The sequence below is a fragment of the Acipenser ruthenus genome, chromosome 1, assembly GCF_902713425.1.
Source record: "Acipenser ruthenus chromosome 1, fAciRut3.2 maternal haplotype, whole genome shotgun sequence".
NCBI classification, from domain to species: Eukaryota; Metazoa; Chordata; class Actinopteri; order Acipenseriformes; family Acipenseridae; genus Acipenser; species Acipenser ruthenus.
This window is the reverse complement of record NC_081189.1, coordinates 23,849,417-23,866,278: the sequence shown is the minus strand read 5'-3', so window position 1 is coordinate 23,866,278 and position 16,862 is coordinate 23,849,417. Positions and strand designations below refer to the sequence as shown.

Below are 16,862 nucleotides of genomic sequence, written 5' to 3'. Positions count from 1 at the left end.
TTTTTTTATTATTTTTTTTTTTTTTTTTTTTTATTTATTTATTTATTTATTTATTTATTTTATTTTTTTTTTACTTTTTTTTTTTTTTTTATATATAATTTAGCCGTCGCCAATTATTTTTACCCCGGTTTTCACCCCAATTTAGCATGCCCAATTATTATCTGTATCCCCGGCTCACCGCTCGCAACCCCCCCCGCCGACTCAGGAAACGGAGGCTGAAACACGCGTCCTCCGAAACGTGCTCCTTCCAAGCCGTCATTTTTCGCACTGCAGATCCACAGCAATGCTACCAGACCTATAGTGCCGGAGGACAACACAGATCTGGCGGCTCCGCTGCAGAGCCACAGGCGCCCTATCGGCCACAGGGGTCGCTGATGCACGGTGAGCCGTGGATTCCCCTGCCGACCTAAGCCCTCCCTACCCGGGCAGTGCTCAGCCAATTGTGCGCCGCCCCCTAGGAACTCTCGGTCACGGTCAGCTGTGACATAGCCTGGATTCGAACCAGCGATCTCCAGGCTATAGGGCACATCCTGCGAGGAGCGCCTTTACTGGATGCGCCACTCGGGAGCCCCCCCCAAAATGCATGCTTAGTATTACTGTACACTGCCAGTAAACAGTTAGGGGGCAATAGCACTATGCAATGGTCTTAAATCTTCCTATGAGAAGCCTCTGTGGAAAAGATTTTTGACACGTGTCAGGACATAGTCAATACAGCCTGTGATTTGCAAGTTGTAGGCAAGAAATATCTTTAGCCTTGCATGCACATTTTTTTTACCTTTTACCTTGAGTTAAGGATATACCATGACATTATTTCACCAGGCTACACAATCATTACCATGTCTTCTTTCAGTTATTTCTGAATTAAACTCACATTTACAGCTGCTGTTTTTGCTTCATTTGCCTCAATTATCTCAGCACTAGCGGTATGATATTCTGGGTTAAAACATTAAGTGACGAGTGCACATTGGTAAAACGGGGATGCATTCATGAAAATTAAGAAAAATACTAATGTGTGCAGACCCCAGGTATTTTCTATGCTTTCAGATTATTCATTAATCGTTAACATAACAGTTTTCTTATGTTGTACAATGTATATAGTATATTTATATTTTCCAAACTTAATTTTCAAATTTCAAAATGATAAGGCACTACAGTGAACTGGAGATAGAAAGGAAAAGTTGATCATGAATTTGGTAAGTTGAAAGGGTGTTTTGTATTTCTAATTACCTCTTTCGTTTTGGGAGCTCAGCTGTGAAGACCTGTGTCCACCTGGGAAGCATGGCCCTCAGTGTGAAGAGAGGTGCCCATGTCAAAATGGAGGAGTGTGTCACCACGTCACTGGGGAATGCTCCTGCCCTGCTGGATGGATGGTACGAATGCTGACTGTTTGACAATATATAGATTTTTTGGCTTAAGGAATTGTTGACAGATTGATACAGTAGAACACTTGGCCTTGATGTAAATTTGCAGTTTTACTACTCTTGAGTTGGCAGTCAACATGTTACCACGGTGATGTACCATTCTGCCAATAGTTTATACTGCTGAAGCTGCTATCCTTGTACTACTATTGCCTTTCAGCACCACTACTGTTTTGGTGCCACTGCCAGTAATACTGTAGATCAGAAAAGAGGATCTACAGCAGGGGTGGGCAAAGTTGGCCCTTTCAGTCTTTCTCCCTGTTCTTAATTGTTTTATTCAACTAAATAAACATCCATCCAGATGCTGAAGTTGTTAACTATTTCATTTTACCAATTAAACCTGGAGTGTGGTGGATTGGGCAACCCTGATCTACAGGCACTCTTCTACCAGTGAACCTCAAGAGCTACATAGCAAACAGAATTTGTTTGGTTTATTGTCGTCTAAGAAAGTACAATTATTAGAATTGGAGGCTAATGTTAATCTCTGCACCCCCTTCCCTCTTCTCTTGTTGACCTGTGTGGTGGATTCAGGGCACAGTGTGTGGTCAGCCATGTCCAGAGGGGAGGTTTGGAAAAAACTGCTCCCAGGAGTGTCAGTGTCATAATGGAGGAATGTGTGTCTCAGCTACCGGTCAATGTCACTGCAGCCCAGGATACACTGGAGAGAGGTGAGGCAAGCCTGTTTGTGAACTCTTTGTGATAAAGTGTTCATCCCTACTGTATGTGAAAAGCACCTGTACATTGGCAGCACATTAAATTCAGACAGCTGAGTTCAGTCAAGTGTACAGATTGCCGCTCTGCTGGTGTCCGAGGAGTTCTCTATACTATAAATGTACTGATACAAGTGGAGAGGTCTGTTGCTTTGTTAGGATTAGGAGGCCTTTTAGTGAAGAAATACATTTTGAGGCATACCAATGACTCTTCATAAATCCCCATAGATCTATTAATAGCCAGCAAGTGGGTTTCGGGGTGTTTTGGGTGAACGGTTTGCTATAAAAACAGTACCTGTGCCTGTTTTGAAGCCATATACAGATTTTAAGATCAATCCACAAAACATTCAGAAGTTTTAAACCTCACACGCTTTCATAGAAACAAAAATCCAAACAAGAAAAGGTATTAAAAAAAAACACTATGTGAGCCCTGCATACAGGTCGCATATATATAAATATATTATGTTAGGACAGAGACAATTCTATCAAATACTCACACTTTCAAAGAAATGACCCGTTGGCATTGCTAGACTCCAGAAATAAAATATAGACACAGTCACAACATAGTTTAGCCCTGCAATGTATTGTGTAGGCCTAGTCATTCTTCTGTCAGCTGGGAGAAACAATATGCTATGATTTGTTTAACAAGTACGTGTAATCCTTTCACATTAACAGAGATAATATTAACTTAAAACTTAAAATGAACCTACACTGTGGTTTAAGTGGTTCATGTGGAAACAGTTAATTTTTTTAGTGACCAACAGTGTTGGATAATAGTAATCAGAAATCCTCATATTAATGCTTCAATGGAAACTATAAGCAACTCCAAACACAGTGATATACAGTAGACCCTGCTTGTGACATTCAGCCTACTGTTTGCACAACAATAACTTTAACTGTTACACAATTGGTTTAGTGGTTCAGTAACTGAAGACAAGTCAACATCATGTCTGTATGCATGGGAAAGGATCACGCTAAACCATTTAGTGTGATTTACTGGATTAAGTTATTTTTAGTGTATCATGTAAGCTATATATGATTACTATTAAATAAAAGAAAACAAAAAAACCACGCACAGCATTATTTGGTTTTGAGGGTGGACAATTTCATATACCACTTGACCTTAAGACCCACAGTGTAAGAATTAATTAACTGAAATGTGGCATTACTTGACAGTACAACTGTTAATTAGAAAACTATGTTGACCTGTTTTTTTTTTCTTCTTTTTAAAATTGCACATGACTGTTTGACAGAGAACCAAGCAAACTGTTGATCCTCTATAAACCAGTACCAAGGTCAGCATGCACTGAAAAGAAAGAAAAAAAACACACATCAATTCAAATTCTATCAGATCAGGGTCACTCATAAGTCTTGGTTATTTCCAGCTGGAAATGTGTAGTATATCATTTTTATGTTAAAAGAGCTGTTAAAATGTCAAGCAGGAGTCTGTCAGTGGTTTTTGTGTTATGTACATGTTTCTTCTTTTGCTTCATAAGCCATTTTGAATTACATAGAGAAGAAAGATGTGTGTGAGGGATACTGTACAGCGAGCACAGTATGTGTTTATTGGTGTATCAAGTGGGTCTTGTCACGCTGTAGGTAGTTTATTCTTAACTTTAATTCCTTGATTATAAGATATAGAGTAGTAGTACAAAAAATAGTTATTAAATTAGACAAATGTTTTGATAAGAAGACTTTGTCAGTGTTTTTCCTGTTATAATGCAGCTTGCCAGGGCATAAACATACTGAACACAAGAAATCTAAATAAATAGCTTGCCCAACAGCCAAAGATTACTAAAATGATTACGCACAAATGAGCTTTGAAATACAGTATCCTTATAAAATACTTTTATGACTAAACTAATTGTATTTTTTAATTCACGTTATACATTAGTTTAGCTATGTTTCGGTTATAAGTTCCAGTAATTGCTTTTTTTTCTTTTAGAATTTGATTTGTGCTGTTGGAGAAAACACAAATCCTTATCATTGTGTACTGTGTGTTTTTTTTTTTTTTCTCTCTAAAATCTAGTCTGTTTTAACTGAATTTAATGAGATACAGCAGACAAACCAATAATACCATAAACAGACATTAGGGAGCTTGTATGATCTCAAATTAAGCCGTCATTGTTTTTCCCCACATCTGTGAGTCAGTAAAAACCAACAAGCAGATGAACTTGAAAATAGCAGTTACGTCTTTAACTTAAGAATTATCGTGATATTCAAAGCACTGCCGTAAGTTGTTAGTGTTTCCGGTTTGACGGCGTGCTGTGTGTGGTACTGTTGCTGCTGACTGAGAGCACAGATTACAAACAGTGACTGAGGTAAAATACAATAAAGAGCAGTTTACGTTTACGGACACAACTGAACTGAAAATTAAAGACCACCAATGTAGGTGTACAATACAGGAAAGGTAACGAGACAAACTCGTTTTTTTGGTTTTTTTTTGCATAAAGTAACTGTAATATTACTCCCATAAAAAATGTAGCGCATTATATTACCTTGTTATTGACAATATTATTACAGTAACGCGTTACTAAGTAACAAGTTGCCCCAACTCGGCTTAGGAGAGGAAAAACCTTTTTTATAGCTTCTCCACACTGTCTAGTTGACTTTAGAGTTTCATCCACTGCTATCCCCAAGTCCTTTTCTCATGCTTCATTTCCTCTCACATGCAGTACCACAGTGCTAACTATCGATTGCAGCTTAAACTGATAATGCATTGAGTGTACAGCACGACTCTGTCCTGACCTTTCCCGTGGAACTATCACTCCCAAACCGATAGGTGCCGAGAGCACTGAACCGTAAACCCACATGGAAAAGACATGGCATGGTCCAAGTAGAAGAAAATAGTATAAACCAAGGAGTTTTTTAAAATGTATTTTATAACTAGCTAAAAAGAAACAAGCTAACAACATTGTATTAAACTAAAAGGAATACGGATGATGGCTCTGACTGTGCTTCCATGATGATAAAGCAGATCACATTTATAATGGCGAAGCCTGCACCATTCATGCTATTTACAATGGAGTAACCCCTTCATGACCTTGTGAGTTAGCACATGACCCTTTGTTCTCACAAACATTGTTGCAAGTTATGTTAGATATATTCTGGCACTGTCAGGCTTTTTTTTTTAGTTGTGAACTGCATGTTCGTTATTATTATTCTATATAATCTTGTTTTATGAAACAATAAAAAAGAAACACTTGGAAAGGTAAAATAGGAGCACTGTTGACCAATGTATTAGAATGTTATAAAAAAATATAATTTTATATAAAAACAAACCCGGGCTATCCCTCTGACAAAACAGGGAGTCTATTTTGCATTCCTGTTTCCCCTTTGAAAAAGTTCTCAGAACACAGTTTGAGATTTTCACAAGGCTTTCCTCTTATGCTGTACCTTGTGTCAGTGTTCTGCTGAACACGGGGTCAGGTGTTTCGCCACTAGGTCAAGATGAGGTCATCTAGCAACTTGTATGCAAAGCTTAATTGGTATGGAACTGTTTGTTTTAAGAGCGCCACTACCTCATGTGTATAATTGATTGAATTAGTAAGACTGGAGACAGGCAGTAACACTGCAGCCTTGTTTTCCTGATGTATATAAATTTCTTGGACCAAGATACTCTACTGCACAAACTGCAAGCTTGTTAAGTTTGCAGATGACATAAATCTAGGATTAACAATGGATTCAGAAAATGCAGCCCAGAAAATCGTATCTGGTCTGTAACTGGGAAGACTCAAATTAGTTTTAATCTTAACAAAGACTATGTATTGTACACAATTTAGGATGAAAAACAGGAAGACTTTGAAAAGGACTGTGTGGTTATAGTGGATGATGCAAGCTGCCTTGACATGCCTGTGATCATAAAGATTCAAATTAACCCCAATAATGTTGCTTTACTTAGGGTATTGAACAACTCTAACATGGAAATGATCTGGACTGAAAAACTACTTATCTCCTTAATCCTCTTAAATCCCCTTTTCCGTTTTTTTTTAATTTTCTTGATCTATCTGTTCTCATCAAGTTTAACTATAAACACCACATACAATTATTATGGGTGATGTGAGTGAATAGAAAGTTTAAGGATTTTCCTGTGACCACCAGACCGTGGATGGTTTCCCGGCTCTGCAAGTGGATGCATTCTTTGTGGCTGGTGGCTTTATGACTGTTGCAGCCACAGGATATGAAAACCCTTAGGAATCGTCAAACATTTAGAGGAGCTCTTGCAAATGGACAGATGTGTGTACTTCTGTTCCCTGACTTGCCATCTGTTTGTGCTATATGAATTGATAAACTTAAAGGATTTGCTATCATAATACAGCTACTATATATATGTTTTATTTAACAAATACATTAATAGTACCACTATACCACACATTTATAATAGTATAGTGATAGTACATTTATTTTCTGACCAATTTAGGTAAGCCTTGTAATGATAAATTACGTTAAATTTTGCTGATATTGTCATGTTTGCTAGCTAAAATGTTACTTAGAATATCTTGTGGTGCTGCATAGTCTGGTGAAATGTCTTTTTTGGGCGGTGTGGATCACTTTTACAGTTTGGCAGAAGCAGCCCTGATTTGTGTCTACAATAGAAGCACAAAACAAGACATGCTGCAGGCCGTACATGTACAAAGGGCATGGAGTGCACAAAGCAGTTCACTATATTGCCTATTAGAGAATGTGCACTTGGAATGCTACCAGATGACCTGACTGAAAAGCCTAACTAATTAAATGAGAACATTCAAATAAAATGTGCAGTCAAACTGCCTTAGCTTCCCTTATACATGTTTACCATGGTATTTTTGCACTTTGAACATGCTTTTTCCACATTAATACCATTTATTAAACCATAATTTACCCTGGTTTACCATGTTTATTGATATGCTTTACCATACCTCACTGTTCTTTACATTGCTTTCCTATGCTTTACCATGCTTTGCTATGCTTTTACTATGGTAAACTTTTATAAGGGTTGTCACGCATTACCAATGTCAGTAATTAAAGCTATGCTTAACTCTAAGTTCATTATGGGTGTATAGCAGTCATTTTTTAATAAAACATGTACTATACTGTGCCAACAATAAATTTGATTTAATTTGCAAAATGTAATGTACATTTAAGTGCTACGGTACCAGTTTAAAAAAATGGCTCAGAATGAATTAATGACTTTATTTCATATCTGCTCAGTTTTCAAAAACCTGGTAAAAGCCTGAGGAGGACAAACTTGGTTCAAACCAGGATGTGCATCATCAAGCCCGTACAAAGGTCCTTAAGCTGGTAATTAAGAGTATCAGAAAGCAAAACCATATATTTAAAAAGCCAATGAACTGACAGGAATAGCAACACAAGTGCTTTTTTATAAGTTAATAAGGGCTTGTCAAACCCACATGTCATGACAGACTACCACAAACCGTAGATTTATTTTTTAACCACACCCGTTGGGTTGGAAAACAGTCAAGAAAAGTATTTTGGCATAGAAAAAAAAAAGTCATATGTTGCCAAATGGAAAGTTTGGAAAGCATACAGGATCAGCAGGGGTGTAACCAGCATTGAGGAAGACTAGTCCTTGGTCAGATTTAGAATGAGTTCCTATACAGGTTAAGAAAGCACTTCACTGAAAGGGATAGGTTTAGCCAATGTCAATGTTTGCAGTAACACAGCTGTGAATGCTGAACTACTTTTTATGTTATCCACTACCAGTGAGGCTTGAAGAGCAGCTTATTTTGCTTATGTATTACATATAAGAGCTCTGGGTAGGTTGAAGTCTCTTTATCGTGTACAATCTGCCTCTTCTGCTGGGCAATTAGAAAGTGTACAGTATTTTATTTTTTATTTTTATTCCTTTAAAAAATATGTAGGTTACCGTGTGTTAGCATCTCAGTGGGCTTACTGTATTACTAAACATATAGGAGGCAGGAGGACATAATATCAGTAAAAACAATTACCTAATACAGGCTTTCCAAATCAATTGGTGAATGCATACATTTATAGGAGTTGTTATTTGTGCATGAACTGTTTCGACTGTTGGAAAGAAGCTATCCAATGCAGTCTAGTTTAAATCAATGACAATCTCCAGTTTGGAAATTAGACATTTCATAACATTGTTATTAGTTACAGTGGAAGTGTACACTGGGTTGACATAAAACAGTGAGCAGAGTATGGCAAAACTGCTACTGAAAATAACATGTATTTCAGTGTATAAAAAAATTCAATGGCTTTTAACTGGTAAATACAGTTCACAGTCTTGAACCTTGATTAGTCTTTAGCCCTAGTTATCGTATCTATTGGGGTACAGTTAAGTTCCAGTCCCAAGTCTGTGTTGGTCTTCTTTTTAATTATCCGTGCCTTTCAGCAGTATTGATAAAGAAGCAAAGAGAAGGAAAACATTCTGCACTCTAGTGAGAGCACATTTCAGATAAAAAATAGAATGTGGAAAAGTTGACCAATTAGAGAGGGTTGCCAGAGACTTTGATATAATTTTTGGTATGACACAGCTGGGGTTGCTTGTCCCTGACTGGGCTGTTCTACACAGTCGTCCCACTGAATATTTAACTTGCTGAGTAAATAGCCATAGATGCTTTGATTTCTGATATTTCAATATACACACCGATACTGGCCTTACATAAATTTAATGCACAACACAGCACGATTTGGTGTAGCCCTGTGACACGTATAAGGATATATAACAACACAATAAGAATATTTATCTCTGAAGCCTAGAAACCATAAAAGTATTGATAGGATTGATAGGGCAATATTAACAAACATAATTATTTTTTTTAATCTGATGTGAATGCTGATAAATGTATCGGAAAACAATACAGGCTTTGGTCATTTTGTTATTACCTTTACGAACACAAAACAGGTGTTGGAGAATTAGACTTACTCATTTACTTACTCATTTACACTCCTGATATTTGTTAAAATCTAACAGTTTGAGAATCGAGCCCGAGCGATTTCACATCTGTCCAGCACCAGGGCATATTCTGACAAAATAATTTGAAAGTTGTCATCTAAGGCTTACAGTTGGTAGTACAGAGGCATTGTATAAAAGATGGTGGTGCATGTTAAACACTGCACACATGGCTCCCCTGGTTTGGCATCCTTTTAAGCCTGTGTGTCAATGATGTCCTAATATTTGTCAGAGGGCAGTGTTTATACTGACTGAAAAATTTGAGTTGAGCAGGGAAACAGTCAAAAGGCAGCACAGTATGTGTTTTATAGAAATCACCCCTCAGCAATTGATATTATTAGGAAATGAGTGCCACTTTCTGAATATACCCCCTTCGTTGTAACAGCTGCCTCTGGTTGTGTAAAGAGCAAAGAACTGAGTTATTGTACTGTAGCTCTTCTATGGGATATTTTTGCAATGCCAAAACTTAAATAAAACTGTTTTCATTGGATATCACTATTAAGTGGTTCTCATGGCATCTTGATAAGGATGAAGAGGTTATTGACATATTGAGATACTGCATCCTCCCACTGAGTTCTCTACATGTATGGCTCCTGTGGGAACTACAGGAGAATCTTCTGGCATTTTATGCAGTCAGTCTATTCGGGTTCATAAATATGAGTTCTTAAACTACTTGGAGCAAAGTGTTTCATTCCTCCTTCCACCCCCACCCCTAAAAAATTTCTAACTACTGTACACATCAGCATGCTCTTTGATTAGCTGGCACAACCTTTATTGTGATTCACTCTTTAAACTGGTTAACCCACACATCACTTCACCACTTTCTGACTTGACACCCTTGGGACAGACTTAGGAAACCCTGTACTTACATTTTAGACATTTTGGCTGTGTGACAAATGCAGGGGCCGACATCACGTCAGACTCAACCCCTAATTCCTTCTCCACAAACAAAGGAGTTATCCCCTTTTATACAGATGGCCATTCCCCAATCAGCACTCAGTTACCTTACGTTGAGGAATGGCCACACCTGTTATTGTTGGCAGGGACAGATTTAATCCCATCCCTGCTTTTTGACTCTACTTAAAAAAAAATATATATATATATATATATATATTTTTTTTTTTTACCATGCTGTAGAAAACTGAATTCTGAAAGCAAATGAGGCACAGTCAGTGGTGTTTTCTGCATTTTCCTGTGCCCCTTTCCTTGTTGACTCAATGCACTTTTTTTTTTCTTTTTTTTTTTTGAGAAGCTTCCCAAGCATGTCTCAATTAAAACAGTGTCATTTTTAGGTTTGGTTTAAAAACAACAAATAAAGGAGTGTTGTTTGGTAGACAGATGTAACATACCATGGGTTTTGAAAAGTGCAGGAGAAAACTCTATAGCAAAGATGTTTGTTTGTTTGTTTTTTCAGGCTTGTGTGTGGAATATCACAGGAATCCTGGCCCCTTTTACTGTGTTTAATGTTTGCAGTTTGTTTGTTTACACCCTTTCTTTTCTGTCATACCCATTACAGGTGCCAGGAAGAATGCCCGTTTGGAACGTATGGAGTAAACTGTGCCCAGACATGTCAGTGTGTGAACGGAGGGAAGTGCTACCATATAAGCGGTGCCTGCCTTTGTGAGGCAGGCTACGACGGTGAGCACTGCGAGGTCAGACTGTGTCCAGAGGGAGTGTATGGGATCAAGTGTGACAAAAAGTGTCCCTGCCATTCTCACAACACCCAGAGGTAAGATCTGCTTTTCCACATAGCAAGAAGCTTTGCTTGAGAGGACGCTGTAGCTAGCAAGCCATGGTCATTTCTGCCCAGGGAGCACCAGCAAACCTATTGATTCAGTATTTTTACAGTAGGCCTGGTATCATTTCTGACAAGTGAGTTTGTATAAAGGATTTGCTGTTTATGAACTAGATTCTTGCTCCTGCTGACCATCTATATCTCTTTTTTGAATAAGGACCCTAAAAATAACAGCATTCACAAGGATCTGTTATATGAACATTGGGACTACTCTGCAAGAAATAACGTTCATAGACCAACTAATAATTCACTTTCTCAACATCAGAATACATTTAAACAAATATCTGACAAACAAGTCTTTTTTTCCCCCCATCTACCTAAAACAAAAAGCTTCTTTCAATACTATTTTCTAGTTACACATAAGTAATTGACATTAACCCATGATTTAAAAGCTAAAATGTAGATGCTCATTTAGGATATCCTTTGATGTTCAGATTTTGTTATCATACTAATTCCAAAGAGGCTGTCATTCATTAGTTGTACTACTTATGTTACTATCAATTTTCATTTACTCAGACATATCTTGTTGCATTTAATTACAAAATAACATTAGACTCAAAGCTATCTAATCAAACATTAATTAGAAACCCACACAACCAAGTTATTTGTGTAGTTAACCATTTTGGTCAATCCAATACCAAACAGCCTTGGTTTTCTAGTGTGTAGTGTTTTTACAAGATCTGGGTATTCAGAAGTAAGGAGCTGAAATGACCTCGCTGGGTTTATTTAATGAAGGACCTCCGGGTTCCTAGTCCTCATCTCCAGAGGAGCTTTGCTTTAAAACCACAGCACAAGCATGACAGGCTTTAATCATTCTAGTTTAGCACTGCGGCTGACACGGGCACCAACCCCGGAGACAATGTGAATAAACAACATCAAACAATTATTCAAATCAGCTCTGGAAAACCTATTACGAGCCTGGCAAAGCTATGATGGTCAGGCCAAGTGATATCCAATCTTGGTAAAAGGTTGAGTCTTCAGCTAACCCAGACGTCCAGTGGGCTCTCATAGAGGTGACCTGTTCTGACTGGGGAAGGCCTCAACACTGCCTCTGTGTAGTTGATCCACTGGATTTTTTTGTTGCTGAAGTTCTCTGTCAGTGCAGCCGCTTGTGTGAGCCAGAGAACCACAAGCGCTGCATTGTGTCAGCCCTTGAAGCTCAGATGTCCGGGCACAGCTGATGATGACCATTTGTTATGTGTCGCAACAGCTGCCTGGCCACGCTTTCAATGGAGCTGCTGTTTCAGGTAGAGACAGCTGGTCTCCTTCCAGGTATTAGAGTCTGCAATTGTTACACAGTAAATACCCCCCCCCCCCTTTATTACTGTGATTTTTCTCCTGCCCATAAAAATGTGTTAACATGTTGATCCACTACAATATTTGATTTGTGTTGTCTCATATGAAAACAGGTGCAGGCTGTCGTCTTAACTCTGTTGTAATTCAATTGTTTTTATAGTAAACTCAAATTGAAATTACAAGAGAGAGAGAGAGAGAGAGAGAGAGAGAGAGAGAGAGAGAGAGAGAGAGAGAGAGAGAGAGAGAGAGAGAGAGAGAGAGAGAGAGAGAGAGAATAATAGATGGGCTTCAGTGAGTTACAGGAAAATAATTCCATCTAGGGTTTCTGGGATGTCGTAAATTACAAGACCGAAGGTTGAGTAGTTTATAAACTGTCACAGAAACCTGAGATGGAATTATTTTCCTGTAACTCACTGAATAGGCCCATCTATTATTTTTTATAATACATGGATACCCTTGTGATGCTAATATTAAAGAATACGAGGTTCAGCAGTACAGTTTTTTTTTTTTTTTAAACATAGTGTTTCAGTGCTGTACAGACGTTCTATGTCGTTATTTGTTTCTCCAGTTTCTGTGAGATACGAATTTACCAGCTTTTAATGTTTTTTTTATTTATTTTTTTTAAACATAGTCTAATTTTGTTGATCATTAATGAGCATTTCTGTATTGTGGGTGTTGTCGAGTGATTGAAATCGAGACATTTTGTGTTTGAATTGAAGTGATGGAGTAAGGGGTCGAATGGGTCAAAGTTCAAGTATATTTTCCTATATATAGTGGCAGAGTAGAGGAGGAAAAATGTATTCCTGGAGGGAGTGCCATGGGGGTTACTGTTAAGCCAGAAGTGGAATCACGTGACTGGGGTTAAGCTGGGGTTAAGCAGGCAGGTGTATAAAAGCAGGTCTAAATGTCTGCAGGGGGCTGTCTGTGTGAAGCCCGGGTAATGCCTGTGTGGTTAGACCCTATTTTAAAACAGTCCTTTCAGCTATATATTTTTGACATTGTATCTTTTTGTGTTGCCTGAAAATCGGACAAGGGTTGGAATGGGCCAAAATGAAATAATCAGATATGCGTCACACTCTTTTAACCATCACTGAAGTAAGAATGTGATAGGGTCGGATATGTGAGTGCTGACTGGAGAGAGAGAGAGAGAGAGAGAGAGAGAGAGAGAGAGAGAGAGAGAGAGAGAGAGAGAGAGAGAGAGAGAGAGAGAGAGAGAGAGAGAGAGATTGTGATGAAACTTTGGGCCATGGGGATCTACTTTTTCATGTTATTGATAGCTCCATTTTTTTGTGTGGTGGGGTATGAATGTCACAGACTTGCTTGTTTATACTGTATGGGACCAAGCCATATGGCCTGCAAAGTACACAGGGATCAAACAACAGTTTTTTTTTTTTTTTTTTTAATTTAATTAAATGACAAGAGGTATGTATTGAACTGTAGGTAAGGTTGACTATAATTTGTGAGATTTCAGCTAAAGGGGATTTTCAAAAGTTTCTCAGAGGAACTCACAGTTAAAGTACACCAAATTCTTTTTCTTATGGGAACTAGACACAACCATAAGATTTTGAGGGCATCTGTTGTATTTCTGTTAACACCAGGGCCTGCCTTTGAAAGCCCAATGAAAGACGAAGGGTGTTTTTTACAAATTGATTTACAGTGGAACAATAATTGCTCAATTTCAAAATAAAAAGGCCCGTTTAGTTGCTCTCTGTTTTGTCTACCTTCTCTGCCTTCAAACTTGTGAAGACACTGTTGGGATTCTATCCCAGCGGTTTATCAGAGGATTGCATCATGTTTGTTGGCTTTTCCCCAGTTACCAATAATATTGATATTCCAGCTTCTCAGGGGCCTTTTTTTGTTGCAAGAATGTACAATAAGGTATTATGGGCCTGGGTTTTGAATAAATGTACTGATTTCTCCCAAGTTTAAAGTATTACTCAGGTTTGTTGTTGTATTTAAATTTGTACTTTAATTTAATGTTGTGTTTTGCTCAGTGAAATTATGTTGTTTACGTAAACATGCAAAAAGCTTTTAAAAGCAGAACATTAGGAATTCTAAATGAACACTGCACTGTGACAGAATGGCAGTTATTATTCTGTTCCTGTGAGCCCACTTTCTTGTCCAACACATTTATTTATAATGTTATTGAACCCAGTGAGGTACAACTCAGACTTCAGTTAATCAAAGAACAAGTGTCTTCTTATTTAATGTCAATGTTAACCTCTTTTTATCATGTTTGCAGTCATTCGAAATCGTTCTTCTTGCAATTACTCAAATGCTGTGTTTTTCTTTTTTTTAGCGGTGTTCAGGAGATGCTCTTTGGTTTTAGTAGATGGAATGTACACTTTGGTTGCGCAAGCCTACGTTACATGTGCTTTGGGCAGGTAACTAAAACTGAAGAGCAGCTCTTTGTCTCATACTCCAAGCACCTTAACACAAAAAGACTTGATATTTGAGTAATTGCAATAAGAACCATGCAGAGGGATTGCAAACACCATACAATGTAAGATAACAGTCCAGGTCCATTCATGGCATGTAGGTAGAGGGTATCATGGCAACATTCAACGGTTTGATTTAACAGCAAAGGACACATATTTCTTGTAGCTGTATTACTTCCCTTAGGTGGTGGTGGTTATGATGACACATTGTGCATTGCTATCGTGAGCGTTATTTTAGCAGCTTCAGTGAATTAAAACAAATACAAATAATTGTAGATGTTTATTCTGCCTGCCATGACAGGGTCTCTCTATGATGTAGCTATTTTCCCTACATAGGTGTCTTCAGTAAACAACAGCGGTGTATTGATGTTTATTTATTGCTGAAAGCTTTTTTTACAGACTTGTTAACAAGGCCCATCAAAATAAAAAGAGCCTAAAATAATGGAGTCAGTCCTAAAGTATGACTTAATTTGTTGGCTTTTGGAGTGGTCCCAATGATCAGTCTTCAAGTAAGTGTTAGTAATTGAAATGTAAAACGGATACAGAGACAAATTACTTTATTTTCTGCTTATTAATGTTGAATTCATATGAAGCATAAGCATGACACATTTTACATGCTTGTTCAGACTTTCTAATGACAGTGAATTATCAATCAGATCACTACAATAGTATAATGTTGGTTGATGGGTTTTTAAAGCGTCATTCATAATGACTCTTCCTGCAAAGGTGACCATGTGCTTTCATTCCAAAAGTATCAACTGCATATTCAAACTAGATATTGAGTCTTACTGCTCTGACATAGATATCCCGTTTCTCTCTGATATTAATTTTCCCTGTTATGATGATTTCTGATCATTAGACCACAAGTGTCTTTCCAGCCCAAACATTAAATCCCTTTATCCTCTCCACCAGCTGTCACCCCATGTCTGGTGAGTGCTCCTGCAAACCTGGTTGGTCTGGACTCTACTGCAACGAGACATGTGCTCCTGGGTTTTACGGGGAATCCTGTCAACAAATCTGCAACTGCCAAAACGGGGCTGACTGCCACAGTGTAAATGGGCAGTGTATTTGTGCCCCTGGATTTAAGGTAAATCATCCGGATCTGATTTATAGTGACCTCATTCAAACATACCGAACATAAACATGCAGATCATGTTATATAATCATATCGGATACGCACATTATATATGGTATGTCGTTATTCAGAATACTGTAGCACAGTACATATCCATATCCTTGTTAAATGTAATTGGTGAGGTGGGTTTAGATCAATATAGTGTAGATAGTAATACTGTATGAACAGGACAATCTTGCATCATATTACTCCCTATTAGATTATAGTCTCAATCAAACAATTTAAAAATAATAAGAATTACAAAATGTGCTCATGTTCCAGGGCCCAGACTGTTCAATGGCTTGTCCGCTGGGGACTCATGGAATGAACTGCTCTTCCTCCTGTAACTGCAAGAACAGTGCTGTATGCTCCCCAGTCGATGGCTCGTGCACCTGTAAAGCAGGTAGGGTCGTTTTTGCTTGGATAACAAAATATAATAGGGAAGTATGTAAATGAAGTATTCTTCTTCTTTATTTAGCTGGTTGCCATCATAATGAGGTGAAGTTTATTTTTCTAATGGCTTAAACGTACATTCTATTCTGCACATGCAGTAGGAAACTGGGGTCAAGAAGAGTCATGTTCTGCGTTTCCATGGTAATTTAGCTGACCCGCATTGGCTGCCAATCCGAACTGCCCCTAATTTCTTTCTGACGCTTTCACAAAGTGGGCCCAAGCGGGATGTGTGGAAGTACGTCATAATACTGACCAATCAAGTGACACTTAATCCGGGGTGAGCAGGTTTCTCCGTGGTTTTATATTCTCGTTTAGTTTATTATTAGTAACAAAAAGCTCCAAAGAATTGTTAGGATTTTCAGAAGCAAAGCAATAACGTCCATCCTTTTGGTTTTTTACACAAATGAATGCAACCTTAGCCGCAAGGCTTGCTGGGAAAGAGCCGCCAACATCCGTCAAACTCGCATTGCATGGAAATTGAGTCTTTTCACTCAACTCGGGTATATCAATAGGGTTTCAGGAGGAGTGTGGGAGAGCCCAGATCAGCTCGGATTGGTGGTCAACCCGTGCCCATGGAAATGAGGTATAAGAATGTGCAGATGTGGAAGGATGATTTTGATAAGTTAGAGAAGGCCTAGGTCTTTAGAGAGTCAGTGCCTCTGTTGTGGAATTATAATTGAGAAATGCTACACTGCATCTAAATATGTATGTTTTTGGTATTA

At 38.2% G+C, this 16,862-nt stretch overlaps 1 protein-coding gene across 1 annotated transcript in view; it reads left to right on the top strand.

Moving 5' to 3' along the window:
- Window positions 1–16,862, top strand: part of LOC131736868 (multiple epidermal growth factor-like domains protein 10) — a 65,255-nt gene that overhangs the window by 32,012 nt on the left and 16,381 nt on the right. The window contains exons 7-11 of the mRNA XM_059022345.1: window positions 1,250–1,370; window positions 1,950–2,086; window positions 10,561–10,773; window positions 15,486–15,660; window positions 15,970–16,090. Coding sequence (XP_058878328.1) covers window positions 1,250–1,370; window positions 1,950–2,086; window positions 10,561–10,773; window positions 15,486–15,660; window positions 15,970–16,090 — 767 coding nt within the window. The remainder of the gene's footprint in view (window positions 1–1,249; window positions 1,371–1,949; window positions 2,087–10,560; window positions 10,774–15,485; window positions 15,661–15,969; window positions 16,091–16,862) is intronic.